The sequence below is a fragment of the Dreissena polymorpha genome, chromosome 3 (assembly GCF_020536995.1).
Source record: "Dreissena polymorpha isolate Duluth1 chromosome 3, UMN_Dpol_1.0, whole genome shotgun sequence".
NCBI classification, from domain to species: domain Eukaryota; kingdom Metazoa; phylum Mollusca; class Bivalvia; order Myida; family Dreissenidae; genus Dreissena; species Dreissena polymorpha.
In genome coordinates, this window is record NC_068357.1 from 62,482,221 (window position 1) to 62,507,933 (window position 25,713).

Here is a 25,713-nt window from a genome sequence, read left to right on the forward strand (position 1 = left end):
CTATACTATGTGTTCCTTTGCCTTAAATGTTTTCTTGAATTGCTTATTCTAAGTCGGCCATACAAAATAAAAAAATGAAGATGTATAATTGTTGGAATAAACGAAGTAATTAAAGTAGTTGCGTTCAAAGTCGCAGTAAAATATTTATAATGATTCGTCGTCGTGGAGGTGACGGTAACAAATGCGTTGTATGAATTACTTTATTATTTTAAATCAATTATATTGACGTGTAATTGGTAGATGTTTGGTTTGTAGATATGCGTTTTAGTTAAGATTTTTTTTAATGGGATATTTTGTTTGCCGGAACAAGCAAACGGTTGCAACAAATAAGATCAATTGCGTTTGCCAAAAAATAGAGAGGCGATTCTTTGCAAACACCATGTGTTCTGTAGTGTACGCAGAAGTAGCAATCGAAAAAGTAGAAGTAGTATTTATAGAAGTAGTAGTTTTTTGTTATTATAATACCGATACCAATACTTTTTCACTATTGCATTTTGATTGGCAAATGATTTCAAACATATTTTGAAATCTTACGGCTTCAAATAAAGGAGTTTATCATCCAACTTCTATATACAAAACAATTTTGCAAACCTTGGGCTAAACATTATATGTTGTAGATTTTGATGTGTATGTATGCATATAATGTATATATTGAACCCATACACTTTTCTGGTCTATCCAGTTGTAGTATTAAAGTAATTGTGTTATGCAGCAGTAGTAGTCGTAACTGTTGTAAAGATTTAGAAGAACCAGTAATAATAGTATCACAACTAGTCAATGGTTTAAAATTAGTAGTTGTCGTAGTAATATTAAAACTTGAGGACACTAATAACCACAGGAAAAGTTGCAATTGTTCATGGTCATGTTGTAATGTTTGGTATGTAGTATTAGTTGAAACAGTAATGAAGTTTGAGCAAGAAAATGTTGCTTTGATGTATATTACATTCAAGTGCAGTTAGTGTTCATTAGAACTGCTACGTGTACTTAATTTGATTTAAAAATATAAAGCTCCTCTATAACAATTTACATATAATGACTAATTAATCGTTAAACAATTTCTGAACGTGGTTAACAAGAATTTTGATTTACTTTTTTGTTCGTATACGTATACGTACAGTGATTCTACTGGAGGCAACAGTGGTCGCGGTTACATGGTAAAACTTTCTGACATGTATGTACCTAGAACTCATAATGGCATATTTTAGTATCTATTGTCGTCATAAAAATATACTTTAATCCGTTCATATAAATAAATTATGACACTTTTTCCCATCCGAAACACGTTCAATATATAGTTCAATACTTTTAATAAATATAATGTAGAATGTTGAATAGTGTTAAGCAGTGGCTTACTCGGATATGCGACAAGCTCGAGAAAGGTCGCTCCTGGGTAAGCGTTTTGATTTAATATGCAGACGTGTCGAAGTGTAACAGTAGAGTGGGTAGAATGTTTGATGACATAGTATTGCAGAAAGAATGTGTTTTGTGTTTTGCCGTTCCCTGGGGAAAAAAGCCTTTGCGTTGAATAAGATATATTTTTCCTGAGCGAAAAAAAACAAAAACTTTTTGTTTGCATTGCACACATTTCAACTTTCGGATACTTTAAAGTGATATGATGGGCATTTTGAATAGAAATTGAATAGAAATGATATTAATAATTGGATTAATCAAACATTCAATGTATAGCTCGGTGGGTCGGCCATTAGTTCGGTCTGTCATTTTGTCGGTCGGTGTCAGTGAGTCACCCGGTAGGTCAATCAATCGATCAATTAAATAATTAATCAATCACTCCATATTTCAGTCTTTTTTAAACAAACTTCCGAAATGAATTATTGCTTTTAAACGAGTAGCATGAAGAAATTGTTTTCTTTCAAATACGTAACATTCGGACTCTTATGAAATTATCCACGTTATGCTACTGACAAAACTATGTTAATATTTATCATGTTACAAACACACGTGGATTAATATAATACTCATTCAGCTACGTGCGATGTTAAAAGCAAACCAAATCTCGAGTTCTGTATTCCCGTTTCTGGAATTCTGCTGATGACCCAGTGCATGGTTTCAAATAAGATTATTTTCGATAAACGCAAGCAAATCGAAATGCAACTACTACTTCTTCGACATAAGTATCATACCATTGGACATTAAGAAATTGTTTAAGGGCGGGCGTCCATACCTCACACTTGGCCAAGACTAATTCATAAAACATTGAAGTGAAAATAAAAAAAAAATTATATAGCACATTTTCTGAAACTTTTGCCCAAACAACACCATAACCAACATTTCGACCAATTATATTTCGACTTTTTCTAGGACTGTTGATTTAAATGTAACTACGATAATTTTGAGTAAACGTTGAAGCTTACACTAACTACTTGTTTGTCTTTACAGATATTTTGCACAACTCAGAAACGGAAAGCGATTTCCTTCAAACTGAAAATGAACAATCGTTTCGCCCTGATCGTATAAATCTTCGTGATGGCGACGTTGCAATTAATAGTCGAAAAGGTATTAGCGCTTCAAAACGTATTTTGAATAGTAATGAAATTCATGTATAGATTAATCATTCCTTTGATAGGTCGATGGATTGGTCGGTCGGTCAATCAATCAATCAATCAATCAATCGATCGATCGATCAATCAATCAATAGATTATCTTAATTTAATTTTTGTTCATAAAGTGTATACATTTTTTAAAGAAAACTTTCGTAACGAATAATGAGTCTAATAAAAGAAACATGCAGTAATTATTGTTTTCTAATACATATGATAATGCCGATGATGAAATTATCCAATTTATGCAACTGAAGTATTGGTTTTCAAGGCGATAATGAAAGGTTTGAAACACTGTGTTATTTTCTTATCATTAAAAGGACATTTAGCATACACACGCGGATTAATACGATACTTATTTAGCTACTTTAAATAACACGCTTTGTTAAAAGCAAACCAAATCTCGGGTATTGCATTCTTGTTTTAGAGTCCTGCCGATGAACCAGTGCAGGGGATTTAAATAACCTTATTTTTGATAAACTTTAGCAAATCAAAAAGCAACTTCTATTTCTCAGTTAGCTTGGACAAAATGGTTGATGTTTTGAAGACATAATGGTCGATCTTTAGCGTCAATGTTTCGCCCAATTAGAAAATAGACATTCCTAAAATCACGCTTTCCATGCACCGGTATACATACAATTTAAAAGTTTTCATAGTTACATTTTTCTATTATTTTTTTTAATAAAAATCTTCGAGAGTAAAATTGTACATTCGAGTTTTATTTTTTTTAAATAAAAAATGTAGATCGAAAAACGATTGTAATGTTTTACAACTCTTTAACATGAATTGAATTGCTTTGACAAACCCCAGTTTTGTTCATGTTCGTGAGTCTGTCGTTCGTGTCATGTCACTTGGATTTGTAGGCTGTGTCACTGGTTTGCAATGAATAATGGGTCGAATTGCATAACATAGTTTTTCTTCTGCTGATGCAATTGAAATTTTATTTTGTATGTATACGTATCATCATCATCATCATAATTCTCATCATTATCTTTTTTCCCAGCACATTTTATTTCAAGATTGCATACAATAGTACACACTCAATATGAATAATAAAAATAATGTTTTGCAATCAGACACAGCAAAACATCAACAGAAAACATGCAATGCATTCAACACATGTCTTAAGTTAAATATTAGAGTAGTGTGCATGTATAGTTTATATATATATATATATATATATATATATATATATATATATATATATATATATATATATATATATATATATATATATATATATATATATATATCATAATAGAACCGAGCATATCAATTAGTACAGTATCTTGTAAAATTTACTATAACATGTAATTGTGTGTTGAAAAAATGCATATAAGATAAACATAAAAAAAGGAAAAAAACAACAACATCTTCTAGTGTGTATAAATAATAAAGTATGTGTAGATTGTAATAATAGATGAAAAGGACATAGATAAACAGTAGTAGGTGCATATAATTATACTTTATAACAAATAGGTCTTACATGTAATTTTATTTGAGTAATGGTACGCTTAAAATTATATTTGTAGCAAGTACCAAAACTACAAAATTCTTCATCAATCATCAAATTTAAATTGGGAATTTCCTTTAAATTTTGATGGCTGTAAATGGGTAGAGCATATAAAAGATTAATATCATCGTTTTTTTTGTAGATTTTCTGTACATACACAATGTCTGATATCATAGAAGTATTATGTCTCCAAAGACCAGGTTTATGAGAAAAAAAAAATATGAAAGTTAAATTTAAAGTTATGATAGAGTGATCAGATTGAAGACTTGGTTCAATTTCCGTTGATTTAAAATCTTGCAAGAAATCTGACGTGATGAAAAATAGACCCAGCTAAGCCTGTTGTATTAAATTTGTTATACGCCAATTAAATATTTTCTTTGACTGGTTTTGCTCTCGAAAGGGATCTACAAGAGTGTAGCATTTAATTAATCCTAAAGTTTTATTACGAGCATTAGGGTCATTGATCTTTTTATAACTAAATTAATCTAATACAAGATCTATTACTAAGTTAAAATCACAACTTATAATAAAGGCTCCATTTTCAAGTATTTCGATACCTGTAAAAAGGAAGGTTAGTCAGTATTTTGCCCATATAAAGAAATAATTGTAAAGCGACATCCATTTAAAGAAATATCAAGGGCAAGAAAATTACCATTCGCATCAGCAACAGAACTGTGAATTTTATAGTTAGTGCTTTTAGATATTAACATACCTGTTCCCCAGAATTAGATGAACAATAGCTTAAAAAACATGCACCCCCTCATTCTGAATAAATGGTACTGTACATGTCAGGAATGAAATGAGTGTCCTGCAGACAATATATATTCGGATTTAATTATTTTAAGTAATTGAAATAATTAAAAACCTTTGGCCTTTTAAATTTCCCATTTATTCATCTGCTCTTCAAGGAGACAATTTTCAGACCACTAGTCATTTGGTAAAAGAAAGTTTAATAATGAAAAGTTAGTATCCCATGCCTTTAAATTATGATAATAAATACGTACAGTGATTCTACTGGAAAAGATATCTACACGTACACAAAAAATTTACACAGTATATTATATCTATACTAAGGATTTATACATAAATTGAATATACATATTTGTACTATATCCATTATATCAAAGTTAAAAAAAACACAAGTACATTTGGTGATAAGCCTGATTCCGATTAACAAATATTGATAAACACAATATCAATTTTTACTTCGTATGCATATCGTCACGGATGAGTGATTTTATCGTTTGCTTGCACATACTGTAGTCAAATGATCATATGTCCAAATTTTAATCAAAATATTTACCCATAACTGAGATATTTAAGTTTAAAAAATGCTGCGTTCGAAAAGTCATTAGGTGTAGTACAACGGTATATATATCCAATTTAATTTCAATTTCATCATTCTCGGTGGGTTTTTACACCAGGAAAACATAACATATTTTTTTTTATATTGCTCGTATGAATATTCATGAGCGATATGTTGTAAGCCGGTCGGTCATTAAGACGTTTATGTAAATGCGTTTTATTTTTCGCTTTATTATTCTACGATCTACGATTTTGATGTGTTGAATTAGTCTGAGTCCAAATTTCAACACATCCGTTCTTAAAGGAGGGAGCTATATTGACTTGAATACGAAAAGTATCCAAGTGTATTAATATGTGTTATTTGCTGTCAACTAGTTGGAACAGGCTATTTTGACCAGGGATAAGGACAGTCAGTATACATCGCACCGATCTCGAGCCTGCTTTTCTGAGATTTGAAATACGTTTTCCTATAGAAACCATTCATTTCTCTTTCTACCATTTATCTTATTCTAATAATTATTGTCAGTACTGCCAATAAAACATTTTGGGTAAGTAGACTATATCAAGAGGCTATATAATTTCAATATTTAATAGGAAAATTAATCAGATAATTTAAATAAAAAAATACATAGATGTGGTCCAAAACTATCATAACAGCACTCTAGCATTGAATTGAGAAAACAAGCATTTCCAGCCCAATTTTTTTACCGTTATTGTAAATTATGGTCATTGATGAGGTGTTTCATCCCGTGAATCGTTGAGAAAACATACACGAATACAAAATGTTTGCAGATATTCAAGTTTAATGTTTTCTTCGATGTACCGGAAGTGATCCGTTACTGGCGACCAAACTGTAATTTGATGTCCTGATTGGAAGTTTTTTTATGAAATCTTTTAAAACGTACATTAATGCCGAAATTTATTTGATACTTCCAACAAATGGGGAACATTTTTGTTTATGAAACTATTGAGCACTTTTGCATGTGCCCATGTTGCTCAAAAGAAGAATGACCAATAGAACAGAAACTTGTTAAATTATAAATCTGGAAGTTATAAAATAAGTTAATTACTGTTTAATTTTATATACACTATGGTCAGTGAATACAATGTTTAAGTTAAGTTTGCTTACTGCCAATTGCACTATAGTACTCTCCCTTTCGATGTGTGACAACACCAATAAGTAGGTCAATCGTTCAAGAATCCCTTACTCTCATAGTATCGGTCCTCTTAAATGTATCGTGCCTTTAACGAAAAACCTTCAAGAAGTGCTGGAAAGTTATGTTTTTCAATTTTTATGTCCCCCACCACTATAGTGGGGGTCATATTGTTTTTGCCCTGTCTGTCTGTTGGTTTGCTCCAACTTTAACATTTGCTATAACTTTTGCAATATTGAAGATAGCAACATCATATTTGGCATGCATGTGTATCTCATGGAGCTGTACATTTTGAATGGTGCAATATCAAGGTCATCCTTCAAGGTCAAAGGTAAAAAAAAAAAATCAAAGCGGCGCAGAAGGGGACAGTGTTTCCGACAAACACATTTCTTGTTAGAAGTTGTAATTTATTTGATAATATCCATACGTATTACAACGATCATTCTCATGATTTCCGGTGTTCGTTTAAGCAGGTCATGATAATTCCAGGGTGATGTTTTGATGTTTAATTACGTAACACACAATTATGTTTGTTTGCTTATGGACTAATAGTAGCTTTATCAAATGTTTGATATGCTGCTTGTTTTTGAATAAAATGTAAAAATGTTTTAAGAACAACATGAGCATGAACACAGATCAGATTGCAACCCTGCGCACCATTCTGTAACAATCACTTGGAGTGGAATTCGCCTTTGTATGTCAACTTCATTGACTATGAAAAGGGGTTTGACAGCGTTGACCGGGAGTCCCTCTGGAGACTTCTGAGGCACTACGGAGTGCCCGAAAAGATCACCAACATCATCAGGAAGTCTTATAAGGGAATGACCTGCATAATTGTTCATGACAGACAGCTCACTGGTGCCTTTGAAGTGAGAACCGGTGTGAGGCAAGGCTGCTTACTCTCACCTTTCCTGTTCCTGCTGGCCATAAACTGTATAATTAAGACATCAATGGAGCAGAAGCAGAATGAAATTCAGTGGACACTCTGGATACAGTTGGAAGACCTCGACTTTGCGGATGATTTTGCTCTTCTCTCCCACACCCAACAACAGATGCAGGAAAAGACAAACATGGTAGCGGACAACTTAGCTAGACTGGGCCTCACCATCAACAAAGCGAAGAGCAAGGTGTTCAGGACTAACGCATCAAACAACACACCCATCACAGTCCAAGTCAAGGCGCTGGAGGAGGTGGACAGCTTCACCTATCTCGGCAGCATTCTAAACAATCAGGGAGGAGCGGATGCATATGTCAGAACCCTCATCGGTAAGGCACGAGCAGCCTTTCATCAGCTGAAGAACATCTGGGGATCCAGCGCAATTGGCATAACCACCAAGATTAGGCTCTTCAATACCATCGTGAAGCCACTAGTAGTGGCGAAATTGCCGGTCCTGACTGGCAGATTTCCATTTGGTCCGACAGGTTTAACAAGAATGCCGGTCCTGGTGACCGGCAAAATGTGTCGCAAAATCTGCAACTGCGTGCTAACAAAACAGATCTTGATAGCTTTGACATATTTTTCGAGAAGTTAAGGACATTAAAATATGAATTTCTTCTTGAAGCATGTTTTTAAAAAGGTTGTTTATTAAATATAAACAATGTTCTTGTGTTATCTATATAACATGCATTCGTCATAGGTCTCCAAAAGTGTTATCATTTTACATTGTACAAGTTAGTGTCCGTTAACCGCAATTTTATGTTCGATACTTCTTCTTACTTAAGTTAACGTTGTTATAAAGCCTAAATGGATATCATTGGTCATTTAAATATAGTTTGACCAATTAGATGCCCTGTTACATGTTACGTTGGATGATCATCATCCAATGTGTCGTTTTTACATTTCTATGGAAATTGAAGAAGATTGTCCAGACTATCAGGACGAATTGATTAACACCGAACAACTGTTATCTTATTAGGATAAAGAACTGGCAGTGGCTTGTTGAGCTAAAATAAAAGGCTTGTACATAGTTGGGTTGTTGTTCTTTCGGTCCGGCTAAATTTTCTACGGACCGGCACATTTTCTGAAATGCCTGTCCGGATGACCGGCATATTTTTTTCGAATTTCACCAAGCCTGACTACTCCTCTATGGAGCAGAGACCTGAAGAACCACTGTCACCACAATGAAGAAAATACAGGTCTTCATCACCACCTGCCTCTGACAGGAAGATCCTCAAGATCTGCTGGCCAGACAAGATCTCCAACGAAGAATTATGGAGAACAAACTAGCAGCCAGTTGAAGAAGACATCCTTCAGAGTTGTTGGCGGTAGATGGGCCACACCCTTCGCAAGCCTGCATCCAATACGAAAAGGCAATCCCTCACATGGAACCCACAAGGAGAAAGGAAGAAAGGGCGGCCTAGAAACACCTGGCGCCGTGACCTGGATGCAAATGCTAAGCAGATGGGCCAAACATGGCGGCAGCTGGAGAGACTCACCCAGACTAGAGACGCCTGGATGAAGCTGGTTGGCGGCCTATGTCCCAGATGGGACCACAGGCGAAGATGAGATGAGCAAGAGTTTCTTTTTGTCATTAAATTACTTTTTTTTAGACCAAGCACATGCGCATAGTAACAATTCTTCGCAACCAATCAGAAGGGCCGATACTATGAGACAATGGTACATAAAACAGATAATTACAGGGAGTTAAGTCTAGCCAGTATTTTGTCAAAACATTTCCAATATAAATGCAGTTTTTGGTGTTATGTCCAGAAATACACATTTAACTATAGATTGACATAGAACACATGTATGTTTTTGTATTTGTTTACTTCCAAAATTCGAATGCATTCATTAAGAGGGCAGATACTACGGATAGACATGCGAGTAAATTCTGTTACATGTAAATGGAACTATCGAATTTCCATGGATAAACATGCTGTAAATAAACAAATTTGACAATAAAATAATTCTTTGAAGGTTAATTGTAAAAATATTTGATGTTGAATTATTTGCATTAGTTCAGAAATTCTGTTACTCGTTTTTTTAATACACTGATATTTGGTCACCCTAGGATAAACAAGATTATGCTGTCATTCTTCCGATGGCAAACAAAGTCAATCACATATTTTGTTTAAAACGATTTAATATTTATATTAACGGAACATTAAATTTTGTGTTAAAATCAAGCACCCAATTTTCAGTGGTATTCACCTTAACATTATCTAAAAAGTTGTCTAATTTTACATCCATGCCAAGCCATTAAAGTTTTTTCTGAGGCGGCTTGCATCTAATGTTAATAAGGATCATAAAAATCGAGAAAATGGCCTCAACCTAACCCGATTTTGTTATCTCTGGTTTTAAATATGCACAACTACTGCATTTCACCAGGAACAAGAGAGGCTTAATAGGATTTTAAGCTAGTATTTTGACTGCAGTTGCTCGCCCTTGTTATTTGAATACTTTTTATACAGTCAACATGTGAGCTTTCTGAAAAATAAAATCCAAGGGCCTCACATTTCAGGAGCGATTAATTGATGCCTGCTTATTGACATTCCTGTCGGAAGTATACATGTAACAGTCAAATATATATATATATACCTTGTATATGTCAATGAATGCAAAAGACAAAAAAATCTTACTGGACAGATTTTACCAGACCTTGTTCTTCTTTAAGCATACACTATATTTTTTTTAAAGTATTTATGTTAATCCTTACGACATTCACAATGATTAACAATCCTAAAACAGTGTATTATGTGAAGTTGGAATAAGACATCAATCTTGGAATGACTTTGTTCAGTGAACTAATCTAGTGTACTACACAACATGAATCAAGTCTTGTACTTGCATGGCATATTAACAGTTTTCAACGGGATAAGGTACTGTGTAGCGTGTTCATAATATGCATGGGCACAGTTTTTAATAGGATGAGGAACAGTGCATGGCAAGGACACAGTTCCTCATCCAATCGAAAACTGGGTCCATGCCATGCGTGGACACAGTTCCTGATTCTATTGAAAACTGTGTCCATGCGATACAGTTCCTCATCCAATTGAAGACACAATACTTACTAGCTTGTTCAGACATCACAGGCTAATCTGGCACAACACTTTTTCACTGCCACATGCATAAATCTCTGTTTTCCAAAATTGAAGCTCATTTGACTTTAGCTGGATACTTTATGTTTCAGCGGCGGAGCAGTTCATATTCGACCGTGACCGCAATGTGGCCCATGCGCACTACATGGTCGAGCAGGAGGTGATACATGAGGAGGAGGAGTCAGGGGAGGGGTCGACCCAGGAGTCACATGACACAGCTAGGCCTGCCCTCTCAGAGATTGACGAAGGTGAGCAGTCAGGGCAACTCTCATCTCATTTTTGGAATAGGGCCTTGGCTCTTTGGATTGGAAAAAGTCACATCATTTTGACTACAATTTGGAAATCTGTGTTGTTGTTTTTGTTTTGCTGACAAATGCTCACAAATTGAGATGAAAAGTGTTTTCAATATTTTATACCGACTAAGGTTAAACTTATAGAGCTCAATAGAGAAATAAACTAAATGATGAACTTTTATCTAAACATGTTTGTGTTTTTAGACCTTTTTGGGGACTTTCAGACAGTCATTTGGGAAAAATATATACTTTGTTGAGATTGGAAATTAGGCAGTATTTCAGTGCCAAATTTGACCGAAATTCCCACTGCAGTTATAATGTGCAAGTAGATTATGTTAATCCTTTTTCAACGCAAAACACAGTCATTGAAAATAACAAGTCAACCAAGCAAGCCCCTGTATTACTTAAGACCAATAAAATGTTACGAGTCCATGTATAGGACAATCTGAGCTAGCCTTCTAGGAATATACTGATGCAGAGTAAGCAGAATGGTGTTAATTTAAGAATTGATTTCAGATGTAAGACTACAATAATCATAGCATGATGTGCATTGTTTGGTTATCTTGGAATTACAAGCTAGGTCAGAAGGTGGTTAGAGTGCTGAATTACAAAACTGAGGATAGCAGTTTTCATTCCGTCGCGAGATACAGTGTTAAGAATGGCCACGATAACAAATACATAGATTTAAGCTTATCAACTGGCTCAAAATTTGTTTTGGCACATTTTACCTGATAAATGGTATGCCAGAAGTTTTCTCATTCCTGTATGAGATTAATATCATGTTTATGAGCATAAACATTTTATATTTCTTTTCATGTCTTCCCCCATGTTGTACATTTCCTTGGCATTTTTGCAAAAATATGTGCCTAATTTACCTGCCAGCCTGGCTGTGGGATAAAGGGGCTTAATGCATGTTCAGAAAGTGTCGTCCAAGACACTGTGCAGTCGGCAGTCCAATTGGGGAGGACACTTTTCCCTTTTATGGAATTTTCTTTTTTTTAAATATCTAAAAGAAAATCCACCTAGACGGAAAGTGTTTTCCCTGATTAGCCTGTGCAGACATGCATGAAGCCCAGTTTTTCCACTGTGTTTTTGCCTTGTATTGGTCTTCAGAACTCTGGAGAATCCTAAAACTAATAAGTAGTTAAATATTTAGCCCTATGTTAAATACCAATCCTGGTTTTATCATGAAAACTTTTAAACTGTTTCCAACTATTGCTAAAGGTTTACTTTAAATTCATCCGGAATCGCAAACTAAACCATGTGCACTTCTACAATCCAAACAATTGACATGGCTGCTTATTCGTGTAAAACCAATTAAACTAGGCGTAAGTATTCTTGAGTTATCATCCGGAAACCATTTTACTATTTCGAGTCATTGTGACCTTGACCTTTGACCTAGTGACCTGAAAATCAATAGGGGTCATCTGCTAGTCATGATCAATGTACATATGAAGTTTCGTGATCTTAGGCCTTAGCATTCTTCAGTTATCATCCGGAAACTATCTGGTGGAAGGACCGACCGACGGACAGACCAACCGACCGACCGACATGTGCAAAACAATATACCCCCTCTTCTTCGAAAGGGGGCATAACAATGATTTTATACTAGAGAAATAATTGGATAATTGTGCAGATTAATTCAAGAATGATATACATTTTAGCCGCAATCTGGGAAAACAGGCCATAATGTATGTGGTAATAGTGTCGTCCCAATTTAGCCATTGCAGTCAGCGCAGGCTAATCAGGGACTAAAAAAGAAAATCCAGTTTAGGCCGAAAGTGTCATCCCTGTTGAGCCTGTGCTGACTGAAACAACACTTGGCACACATGCATTCAACACTTGACACACATGCATTCAACACTTGACACACATGCATTCAACTATTGACACACATGCATTCAACTATTGACACACATGCATTCAACTATTGACACACATGCATTCAACTATTGACACACATGCATTCAACTATTGACACACATGCATTCAACAATTGACACACATGCATTCAACTATTGACACACATGCATTCAACTATTGACACGCATGCATTCAACTATTGACACACATGCATTCAACTATTGACACACATGCATTCAACTATTGACACACATGCATTGAACAATTGACACACATGCATTCAACAATTGACACACATGCATTCAACAATTGACACACATGCATTCAACTATTGACACACATGCATTCAACAATTGACACACATGCATTCAACTATTGACACACATGCATTCAACAATTGACACGCAAGCATTCAACAATTGCCGCACATGCATTCAACAATTGACACGCATGCATTCAACAATTGACACGCATGCATTCAACAATTGCCACACATGAATTCACAACTTAACACACATGCATTAAGCCCAGTTTTTCCAGAGCAATGATAAAGTGTGCCTGTGTGTTGACAGCGCGGCTGAACTCATGCCTTGACAAGGTGCGCAGTGTGCTGGGGGAGAGAGTGCCTGAGCATCTCATGAAAAAGGTCATACTGAGACACAACTTCAGCATCGAGGAGGCACTCAACGAGCTGCTAAATCAGCAAGGTAAGGGGTGGAGGTACCGGTTTGGGGACGGGATTTAGGATGAACGTCTGATCATATAATTTATCCCATCATCATCTAACTTTTATGAAACTTAAACACAGATTGTCGAAACTCATTTTTATTTCAGAATTGATGGGATAAATCTGTCCTGAGGAGTAAAATGACCTCATTATCTTTGTTTTCATGGTGTCAATTGTTTTTTATGCTCCCGGTAGGGTGGCATATAGCAGTGTAACTGTCCGTAAGTCCATCCGTCCGTCTGTCTGTCCGTCCGTCCGTCCGAAAACTTTAACATTGCCCATAACTTTTGCAATATTGAAGATAGCAACTTGATATTTGGCATGCATGTGTATCTCACGGAGCTGCACATTTTATTGGTGAAAGGTCAAGGTTATCCTTCAAGGTCAAAGGTAAAAAATAATCCAAGGGAAGTAACAAGCGTTTAAGGGAGATAATTTGTATTTATCATTTGGCAGGTACAGATCATTTTCACAAGGGAAGTAATATAATTTTTTAAAAATAATCAAAGCGGCGCAGTAGGGGGCATTGTGCTTCTTACGAACACATCTCTTGTTCTTCCATTTTTTGACATTTTTTAAAATAAGTGCAAAATATTAATAAAAGGAAATTATGATATAAATTGAATAAATTGTCGAATACACATACACATACATTTGTTTGCTTGGCATGAAACACGTTTGAAATATCATGTAAAATTTTGTTTTAAGACATTACTCCATGTAAGTACTTTTCAAGTGCTAATGATTACATTTCTCTAAAATTTTGCTGATTTATACTGGTTTTCATACATAATTAAAATTCAAGCTACGTAAATGCAGGTCTGACGTATGTCAAGTGAATCCTTTACTTCCTGTACGATGTAACGTCATCATGGAAAGTGTGGGCTTTAATTTATCTATTGCTGAATAAACACTAGATAGCGCAGAGAATGATGGAATCTTTACTTTTGGTTAAAAATGTGTAGTGCATTTGTCAAACCTTTTCCATAAATTAAAATGATTAGTTTATGCTCAATCTACAGCTTAACGGTTGTTGACATTGGTTCAAATTGAAATGTTGCATGTTCAGAAAACTCTTTCTCTGTTAATTTATAAGTGTATTTTGCGAAAAAATATATAACTACAATTTAATTAGTAGCTCGAGAACAAAAACATTGTTATTGGTTAAGCAAACCATTGATTTACTATTTCATTAGTAAATTGTGCAGTCTCCGAAGATGATCAACGAAAGGGAAAAGACGAACACGAACCTTTGATAGTAAGTGTCTCTTTTATAAACATATCCATACTTAAATCGATACCATTTGTAATTCGACATTAAATTTAGTATTGCCGTTTAGTTAATATTCCAAACTTGCGCCTCAAAGTCCTGATAATAATTTCTTTGATATTCCGGTTTTTGTTTCGGGCTCTGCTATCTTAAAAATAGCCTCCCCTTTAATCCGGAAGCGTAGCTTGTAGTTAGAATTGTGACACAACAATAAACTCAGTAATATTGCCAATCCTTCAGATAAAGATGTACACAGTAGGTATCATAAAAGAAAGCTACATGGTACTGGCGTTCCATGATCGTCTACTGTCAAATAATGTCATTACACAAACGCGAGAATTATTGTATAGCCGGCGGTGACATTGCGGCGATCCTCGGTGGTACTACGTTGGTCCGCAGCTATTTATTTTAATAAACTCTTAGGGCAATGTGCAAGTATGCATATAACTTTCATTTTTTTTAACTATAAAAGAAAACGTATATAGAAGTACGTAGTAAACACGCTGAATACGTATTGAGAATTGTGAATAATAAACAAAAGAACATATTGGGTCTCCCTGAAAATGAGCTGAGCTGTGAAATATTGGCTTTCTTTCAAAAAGTCAGCCACGCATGATTCACATCTTTAATGATCCTTTCACATACAATATACCCACATGTTGATTAAGAGCAGCAATAAGCATGTGCATTTTGAATATATGCTGCCTTTGAGAATTTTCAATCAAATATATTTCAAATGAAAGGTTTTATATAATGATCAGAACGATGTAAAGGCCTTTATTTCAAACAGTACTTACATAACAATGCTTATGTAGCGAGCTTTGTCAACAACATGTTTTATGTTTTTGTCAAAGGCAATTTACTAAGAAAAGTATCTTTCATTGCAATACTAAATGGCAATTTCAGTTTTAATATAAAAACAGTTATGTGTATCATTTTTAACAGATGTGTTAAATCGCAAATGTGTGTGGATCACTGGGGATGAGACAACAAATCAAAATGTCATGGTGATGATACATATTGAGTTTGCAAAACATTGCTTTAGAAATATTAAAGTTTCAGTAGTTTCAGAGGCATACACTGCATGGGAATCAATCGACCAAGCAATATACTGATTCAATATGCAACATACCTGTTATTATCGTATCGACACTTCAATTGTTAATGTACTGGTACGTCAATACGACTAACAAAGAAGCATGTTAAATAGGTTGAATTTGACAATACCTTTAATAAAATCATAACAAATTTAACATGTTGCTGTTGTTCAGACTCTTAAAGCAATCATTCGCCTCGGTCAGCATCCATTTGGCATCTATCCTGCGGCGCTTATCAAACCGACCGACAAATAGAATTACTAAATCTAAATATTTATATACGTCGTTATCCACTAGTAAAAAATTGAATAGTATTAGTTATCTTTAAAATAGTTATCCAATATTTATCTAAGATACGTTTTTCTTAAGTTAAGTAACAGTTATCTTTTATTCAGCTCACTACGATTCCACGTTTACAAGTCTAAGTATCAGTTATACTAGATCGTTGTCTAAGTGTCAAATATGAGTAATCTACAATTCGTTCAGTCACTTCCGTCATATTTTCCCTTCATTTGTCCAAATTGTTCCCAATGTCATTTATTAAAATAATTGATTATGAATGACCAAAATAATACTGGAGCTCCAAATGACAATAATTACCTATTCATATTGTTCATGTGATGATGTTATTCACAATTCTGAATAAAAAAGATGTCGTACATAATAAAACTATCAAAACGACTGACAAAGACTATTATCGCAACATGTGTGATGGACTATTGTTATTTATAATGAAGCCAATCGTTATTATACGATGGAAAAGTAAAACTAATCTAAGACCATGTACATATATTTATATATTAATTATAATAACATACGATTTATAAATCAAATAAAAAAAGGGTTTTCGTTTTTACATTAAGATCCGTACCTACGTTGTAACAAAATAATAAAAGTGATTAAACGCAATAGCACAAAATTATCACAATATGCAAATGATTACTGATATAATGTTTATTTCGATTTGCAGACCAGTATAGTGCAGTATTTACAGGGGTTTGAAGATGGATACAAAACACATGGTATTGCGAGGGTATATGCACTTTTAAAAACTGATATATGCAAATGGAAAACCGTTCCTCTGAAGATATTAGTTACCGGCGAAGCAGGGGTTGGAAAATCATCCTTCATCAACGCAATGCTCGGGCTCAATCCATGTGATGGCGGTGGTGCCGAGGTTGGTGTTACCGAAACAACTACAATCAGAGAAGAGTACAAACATCCTCATTATCAAAACTTTGTGCTGATCGACTGTCCCGGAGTTGGAACCCTAAAGTGCCCAAAGGAAAAATATTTGAAGTTGATTGATTTACAGAATTGTGACTTCGTTATAATCATTTCTTGTTCACGTTTCAAAGAAAATGATGCATGGCTTGCGACCGAAACAACAAAAGCAAAAAAGAAGTTTTATTTCGTTAGATCGAAAATAGATCAAGACATTAAATCCGAGTCAGAAAAACAAAAAGGCACGAAGAGCAGTGAAGTAGTGACAAAGGTCGAAGATTACTGTAAAAAAGAGCTAAGCGCTCTTGGATTTGAAAAAGCTGTTGTTTTTATAATAAGTAGCCGTTTTAAATTGCGTGAGAAATTTCATTTGAAGCAGTTGATAAACACATTACTTAAAGACATTCCGATCCTTAAAAGGGATGCATTGATTTTTTCCATTTCGTTGACGATAAAGCCTGTGCTTGACGAGAAAAGGACGAGTTTGATGGAGAGAATAGGCAAGATAGCTACGACTGCAGCTTGTCGAGTATTTTCTGAAAAGAAATGTTTGAGCATATTGCACGAAGAGATTGAGTTTTATCAAGAACAATTGGGTGTAAATGAAGAAAGGTTGATGGGTTTTGCCCGCCAGATGGACATGAATATTGATGCATTGAAAAAAGAAATTGCTCTTCGGTCGTCAATAATTTTAAATGATCCTCTTAAATTCAGAGAATTTTGTTTGTGCAACACGCAGTCAAGAAAAGATATAACAGTATATGATCATCGTTCGACGGTCGAAAAATTCTTTTCGAGGAAGGATTACAAACGGTATTTTTATGCGATGTACGATTTGTTAATGATGTGCTATGAGGAGTCCGAAAAGATTCTAAAATTGATATCAACGAAAGTTTAGTGTTTAAATAATTCATACACATTCTGAGAATTACAATGAATTATATCTTCATACTTCATATTTTCTTGCTAGCTAAAGATTTGAAAAGTGAAACCTAGGGAAAAAATCATTTTCTTTAAATACATGCTCTTTCAATACATGTTGATGCAAAACATGTAAAAAGTATCAAATAAGATATTCTAGTACCATGTTTATAATGAGAATCAATGTACAAATTCGTTTGATGAAATGTGGATTCCCAATTTAAACTAATGCTCGAATAATATATGTACATTTTAACATTAATAACCGCAAGCACAAAGTAAATACAGCCTGGCATAAAATTAACCGGCTTGAAAAATTCCAAAAGCGGGAACAGGTTCACATGTTCCTTTTAAATCAGGTGTGTGACAGAAAATATACATTTTTTCTATCAAACCGGAAGATAAGTCGATCGCACGAGCTTTGTAAAGCCCTTGGTTTGTTTTAAATGTTTTTTGTATTAGATTTATTATCCTATATATTTATTACTTTTATCTATGATTTATAGTTCATGCACTATAGTTCAATCTCTTTATTTAATTACGAGTATAACCCATGAGCACGGTTCCCAAATAGTTATTATTGAAAACAGTTATACTGGTGTAATCTGTTATTGCATGTGGTATACAATTTGTTGATATATTGTATTATTAATGTGAGTGAAGTGATATATCCTCACTTTTTCCCCGAAAATGTGTAGAAGCTAATATTGAGATGAAAGAAAGTTATGCATGCATTCGTACTTGTTATCAATTTTTTTAAGTCTTCATTTGGTCGTTCTTATTAATAATAAAATTGTGTTCGTAATTGAACACGCATTTTTAAGGATCGCTCTCAGTATACATATAAAGTTGATTTCAAAAAATATATAAGATGTTATTATTGGCTGTATAGTGATAAACACGTAAGACTAGCACCAAAATATAAAGTCTAAACATTGTGCATACTTATCATATTGATTTGAACAGTGTATATTTAATATAATAAACGTTTTGATTAGCAATTAACCTATTGATTTCATATAAATAAAAGAAGAGTCGTTATATTACCTCCAAATCCACGCTTGTGTAATCACTAATATCGGATATATTTATGTCAACATATGACAGCCTTATTTCACAATAAGTCTACTGACTGGAATACTACAAATGTATCATCTGTATTACAGTGTTCATGTTCACGTTTAAGCACGTCTTTTGGCTAAGATGAATTGTGTGGACAGCTGGAACTTGGCTGAGATCATTACTTGAAGAACACTGTTGGGTGTATACTCATAAGTTTGACCGATCGACTAAAAGAAAGCCTTGAACATCTAGTGTTGTCGATGACGTTCATCTCAGAAGCGCGTATTTGGCACGTATTTATTTTAAGGTGCACAGGTATATTCACGGAAAGCTATCTTTCCATGATGGGTTGGGGGCATAAAAAGTTCATTCACACCAACATATGGCATAGAATTTTAGCGGGAAATGACCTGTGTAAAATTATCATAAAAAAACAACAGATTTTTCATTGTGTGCACACCATTCAATGCAAACCTGTGTACGAAATATTACCATCTGACACTTTGCAAAATTATACATAAAAGTGTTGTTTTTTTCATAAACAATCACTTTCGCAATGAATGTCTCATTTAAAGACCATTCTTCTTGGTGAGACCACCATATCGAGAATTTCGTTATACATTATAGAAACATATGACTGTAGCTGTGGCGGAAATACAATTTCAAATTATGCTTTCTTTTAATCCATTAAATATATATATACCCTGACAATGTTTTAAAGGGGCCTTTTTACGTTTTGGTAAATTGACAAAATTAAAAAAAAGTTGTTTCAGATTCGCAAATTTTAGTTTTAGTTATGATATTTGTGAGAAAACAGTAATACTGAACATTTACTATGCTCTACAATATCAATTGCATGCATCTTTTACGATTTAAAAACCTGAAATGATAAAGCGTTGCAACGCGGAACGATTGAATAATTTGGTGAGGTCTGTTGTTGTCGTAATATTTTGTGAAACTACGAGGATTGCTTATATAAAGTATAAAATACCGCACTCACTGTATGAGCTCGGATGATCGAGTGGTCAAAGCGGTAGACTTTTACACCAGGACTCCAGGGGTCAGTTGTTGGAGCCCAGTAGACGGTTACTTTTTTTTCTCTTTTTTAAATTGTATTCTTATTATGAAACTGGAGCTTTTTAGATCTAATGTTTACATTTAACAATATAAAGCATTTAATGACAAACTTCAATACATGCCAAAGTCTGGGAAAAGGACCCTTTAAGACAAAGCATCGGATTTTTTTTAAGCGAGCTATGTTCAGGGAAAAAAGCATCTCTTCGTGTTGCAATCGTAAAATGTGAAAAATTGCTGCCTTATGTATCATGGTAATATTCAGTAAAGTAAATGCTGGTTCCTCAATATATACTTTTTTATTATATTTATTGTTTTTTATCACAAGGATTTTTTAAAACTGACGTTACTAGCCTTGTTTATGTATCTGCTTGTTTTCACACATATTTTGTAAAGTGGTTTACGTATGCAAATTAATAGCAAACTCACACCGTAATTTGATACTGATAAAACATAAATTAAAGATTGGTATTTATCTACCGGTACCGGAGTAACTAACTGTGAATGTTGAACAGGCAAAACTCTAGTACTTAACTGTAAATTGTCCTCGAAGCCGAAATTTTGGGAATTCTGCGATTATATTTGGGGGAAAAGTACTTTTTTCGTACCAAACATTTGACCCAAACACAGTTTTTCAAGCGGCCCAAAAAGGGCTGGGCCATGTTAAAGTTGTGCTCGTTGATTTTGTCAGCTGAAAAAGTATTGTAACATAAATTTCGTTTACACACAATGCCTTTAGAATTATTTTACTTACGATAATGCAAATTGGTAAAAATTGAGGTCATCAGGTCAAAGTCTGAGCTCAAAAGAACTTATTTCATTTCAGTGGTTTCGAACAATTTCTAGAGAATTCTTGTGATTGCACAATATAAATTCAAATCAAGAGATCTAATGTCAATCTTTCAGGTACGACTTTGCTTCAAGTAAGGGGCAAGCATGATGTACAATTATATCTTGTTATAGTGTTATGTCCAAGAAATATCTCGATATCGGTTTTATGGAAAATACTGCATGTTAAAAGATTTTAAATGGCATTAATTAAATCGTTATGGTTCTATTATACCATTTTATAGATTAATTTAATCAACGCGGCGTGATAATTAAATACCCAATATAACTGCACAATAGTTTTATTTGACTTTCATCTTTTATGGAATGCAAAGTGTCCATTTATAATAAATAGCCACCAATAACTGCTTCATACATTTTGGTTTTAAAATGTCATGATTGTTTTAATAAATTGCTAAAAACAGACATACTTTTTGCCAAATTAACTTGAACTAAAATAATAATAAAAACTTTTACTAATTGCGTGTCAGTAACGAAATGTATTCATAAACGTTCTAAGGTAACTATTGTATTAAGCCTTCGAAAGCGCGCTATAAATAGCCATTACAAGCTCAAATTTACTGGGCTCATGTCGATCAAAACGTCAAAGTGCCTCTTGAGCTCTCGTCCCAGCTTCCTCGTCCCAGCCACCAGACTCGTGCAGCCAAATTCCTGTAAAAAAATGATAGAACATAAGATATGAATTAAAAAAAATAATTGTATTACAAAGTATAACTGCATGAACAGGAGAATAAACACATTGTGAAATTCTATAACAACTAAAGACCAATTCAAACTTATGAAAAAACACAGTTTCCACTTGCCTGTCGGGCGTACAGTGACTCCTACCACCTTCCAGTATTAAGCTATGCACACCTGCTCCTGTGTTACTCCCCACTGCACAGTTGCCATTTTTTCTATGTTATACGCGCTCAGAAGTAAATTTTTCAAAGACACTGTCAGTCTTGAAAAACATATAAAACACTTATTTATTTTGTATGTTTATTTACAAATAAACAACATTATAAGTAAAAGCAATGCATTAAAAACATGGCAGAAAAACTAAATCAATTCTATTTTTAATGTCGGGAAACATATATTAGGAGTTCATATTGACCACCCAGTTAAAATTTATATTAACTCACATAAAATGAAGACATATGCGTCATATATATTAAAATTATAGCAATATGTACTAGCACTTACTTTTTTCTGTCAAACGCTTATGGTTTTTTGTAACACACACTGGATCTTCCTGAACCTGTCTTTGTAAAAAAAATGACGCAATTTAATGACCAGAACCATGTGACTCCTCTATTTCTAAATAAATATCAAGATGTAAAGATTGGGTAGCGTTCAGTCTCCATTTATAAAACAAACCCCATTATTTTTCATTTTTCGTCTCTGACTCATAACTTCATTTCTCACTGCCCGAAGATACGAAGCGTACTTTTAATTTCTGAGTTATTGTTGTGTGTATTGGGAAGATGAAGAGCTGTATCGGTATCCGAAAGCCTCAGACTTGCACCATCGTTTTTCACGAATTGTACTACCTTCGTTGCTGAATCAAGAAATATCACGAATTTTCATATTGTTGCTTTGCTGCATAGTTCTGTCACATTCTGAAGTTATTTCATGTTCTTTTCATGTTTTCGGATTGATTGTGCTATTATTTGCTTTTTCTAAATTCTTCACATAATTGGTTTTTCTATCGACTCAATCGATTCGTTAAGCTTCTCTCATTCCTTTTTAAAGCCAGTTTTATCCTAGAAGCTCAATTTTGTTAATAACTGACTTATATATTAATCTTTTAGTTTTGTTATCAGGTTCTTCAGAGTTTCTCTAATTGACGTGTAACTTTTAATCATCACATTTCCCAATTCTTATTTACTCTCTAGATCCATCTAGGCGGTCTTGCTTGTGTTTCTAATTATCTTATGTTTCACGCAACGCTGCGCTTTCTTTTACAAACTGCTTGGTTTTTGCTGTTTGAAGACCTATATATGTGCATACTTGACATATTTATTCAGTAAACTAATTATTATTCTTCGACTGCTTGTATTGGTGTAGTAGTAAACATGCTTTGGTGAACTTATTTATTTTGAACAGTGCATCTTTAATATCAAGCGAGTTGACTGTTGTGAAAGAAGTTTTAATAAATGTCATTGTAAAATATTTATGATGTAAAATAAGTACTTGTAAGTGATTCGGAACACTTAAAATATCTGTGCTATTGATTTGTAGTTGGAATGCCCTGCTTCTTAGTAAGGAACTTTTCTTAAGTTGTCTTTCCTAATTAGTTGTCATAGTTCTTAAGCTTTGATAAATATAAATATGCATGGTTTCGATGAATTGTTAAATCTACATCTTCTGTGTATGTGATTCGTATTGTGCTATTTCGTACTGTTTTGGTAATTGGTCACTTGCCTTAAATAAAGGACCAACAAATTGTATATAATAAAAATGTAATAGTGCTCCAGCGGCTGGAGTTTCACTTCTTTATATTCTACATACATTTACAAAATCGGACAAATGTTAAACAAATATTAACAAACATTGATATGAGACGTAGTTTCACTCACAGTAACACTTTGCGTCCTAAAAGGTTTTGGTAAAACGTTGAGATATTTGGTCCGAATGTAAACAGAGGTCTTATCCTCTCTATAACTTAACTTTGCATTACAGCATTTGAAAGTAACATTATGCAAATGTTTACATATATGATACGATTTGTTGCGCGTAAGAACCACGTGGCTTCATTCACGGTCAGAGTGTAACTTACAGGGCAAACGTCTATACTGACTTTCTGCACCATAATAAATTTTTGGCCAGCTTATAAGCCCGAAAGTGGTTTATATGGACATTTTAAAATACTTATTTACAGATTATGTAGACCATTAAATGCACAGTAGTGTTTGTTAGTTATTGCATATGACAATTTCTTCCAATATAGACATGTTAATTGTTATTGTTTACATTCAGGATTTTCCGCGCATGCGCTCTAACTTGCACAAGATGTAGTTACAGGAACGTAAAACATATGCATACAGACATCTATTTATTCACTAAATTGACAATAAATGCGGCAATAAACAGTATAACAACTAAATAATGATAACAACAAAACTATCATATTTAGTAACAATAATTTATATAAATACATCTAATTGCATCTTTATAAAAATACGAGTTTTTCATTAGTGTCCCAGTAAAGCTGGTCTGAGGACTCATCACTGACAATGTCAGGAAGCAAAGTTATCATTATAAATAAGCCGTATAATGTTTGGAACAGCGATTTCAATAGGCTAAATTATAATTATCATAATATGCATTATTATATAATTATTATTTTCAATGTAATGGGTATGCCAGTGCATTTTTAATAATGTTAAAGGGGCTGTCGAAAATATAAGCTTTGCTTTGAATCAACCATACTCCGAAGCCTTAAATAAAGCAAGTACATGATAATATTTATTTTTTTTGTTCATTTTCTTTTAAATTGAATAATTTGTTTACAGTATTGATAAATTTGAACATTAGACTGAAAGAAAAACATACAAATAACGCAGATTTAACTGCCAATAAGTGTAACAAGAACCATCTTTACTATTTATTGTGATTGATAAATATCAAGTTGTTTATATCATAAATCTATATCGTTTTCCTGTTTTGTAAATAGCGTTTACCACCTTTGTGGTGGTATGTATTTTTTTTTTCGTGCATTCCCGTTATATCAGTTGTGTTTAATGATCAGACATTCGCCTGTGAACTGTGATTTATGACATCCTGGAGTTACTTAGTAATTGCCTTTACCATATCTGATGAAATTGAGATAATCGGTTTGTGCGTAATAAAGGGGCAATTGAACACCGAAATAAACATGCTCAAACGAATATTGGATTGAGACAAACAGTATCTTTTTTTTAAATATGTGTCACATTGTATTTTCCCGGATAAATATCAGTGCAGTTAAAAAGTATTTTTGGTGAGCATGGAATCGATATATTTGTTGTTTTATTTCATCATTAAGAGGAGGTATTGGTTTCAAGAGAGGTAAATTTTCCAGGTCAGTACTTATTTTAATAATCTTATCTGCAAAGTATGGCATGAAGTAATTAGCAAGAGCTACTTCGCTTGTATGTAATGGGCGTAAGTTGTCCTGCTATCTACCCAGTAAAAAGGTTTTTCATTGCAACGAACTTTCTTTTAAACCCTTCTTCGTCTCCAATAATGTCTTGGTAGTATGTATCCTTGGCGCTGGAAAACTAGTTCTACGCTATTACTGTTCCGCTAACCTTTGAAGACTTTGCTAGACATGTCAGATTTTTCGCGCATAAAGATTTTTTTATAAATCGTTTCGATCGTTTTAGCTGTTTAAAATACCAAGAATACCACCGTCATGTTATTGTCCCCACATATCTTAAAATTCTCTTATAAGACTTAATTGATTTGTATTACTATGATTTGTTGAAAGCAAGTTCAGTTCAGTTTTAAGCTACCTGTGCTGTTTTTTTTTCTTTTTCATAAATAATAAATAAATAAATAAATACCTGTGCTGTTAGCACGGTTTTTATCGATTTTATCGCCGTTAGTATTACTTGTTTTAAAGAAATTTACATATTATTGCCTTTATTATATCTATTTTAATTTATTTTCAGAAATGAGAAAAGATGGACATATGCACTTGGCGATGTATGTGCTCTTATTTGGAAACGCATTTTGTTTAGGTAAGCATTAAAATAAAGCACCTCTTTTAAATGTGTAATTTAGTCATTCAAGGGCAGCA

The 25,713-nt window shown here is 33.8% G+C and overlaps 2 protein-coding genes across 6 annotated transcripts in view; both read left to right on the forward strand.

Annotated features, from left to right (window-relative positions):
- Positions 1–18,697, forward strand: part of LOC127874430 (interferon-inducible GTPase 1-like) — a 29,009-nt gene extending 10,312 nt beyond the window's left edge. The window contains exons 3-7 of one of the 2 annotated variants that reach the window (XM_052418745.1): positions 2,398–2,514; positions 10,661–10,816; positions 13,297–13,431; positions 14,648–14,709; positions 16,789–18,697. In XM_052418745.1, the coding sequence (XP_052274705.1) occupies positions 2,398–2,514; positions 10,661–10,816; positions 13,297–13,431; positions 14,648–14,709; positions 16,789–17,940 (1,622 nt within the window). In that variant the 3' untranslated portion in view covers positions 17,941–18,697. The remainder of the gene's footprint in view (positions 1–2,397; positions 2,515–10,660; positions 10,817–13,296; positions 13,432–14,647; positions 14,710–16,788) is intronic. The other variant, XM_052418746.1, reaches the window with a different exon arrangement.
- The window catches only part of LOC127874432 (uncharacterized), a 164,726-nt gene that overhangs the window by 40,449 nt on the left and 98,564 nt on the right, over positions 1–25,713 (forward strand). For 2 of the 4 annotated variants that reach the window (XM_052418748.1, XM_052418750.1), the window contains exon 1: positions 25,534–25,654. The exons of 1 other annotated variant lie outside the window; for it this stretch is intronic. In XM_052418748.1, the coding sequence (XP_052274708.1) occupies positions 25,588–25,654 (67 nt within the window). In that variant the 5' untranslated portion in view covers positions 25,534–25,587. Of the gene's footprint in view, positions 1–25,527; positions 25,655–25,713 lie in introns of those variants that run through there. One more of the 4 variants, XM_052418752.1, reaches the window with a different exon arrangement.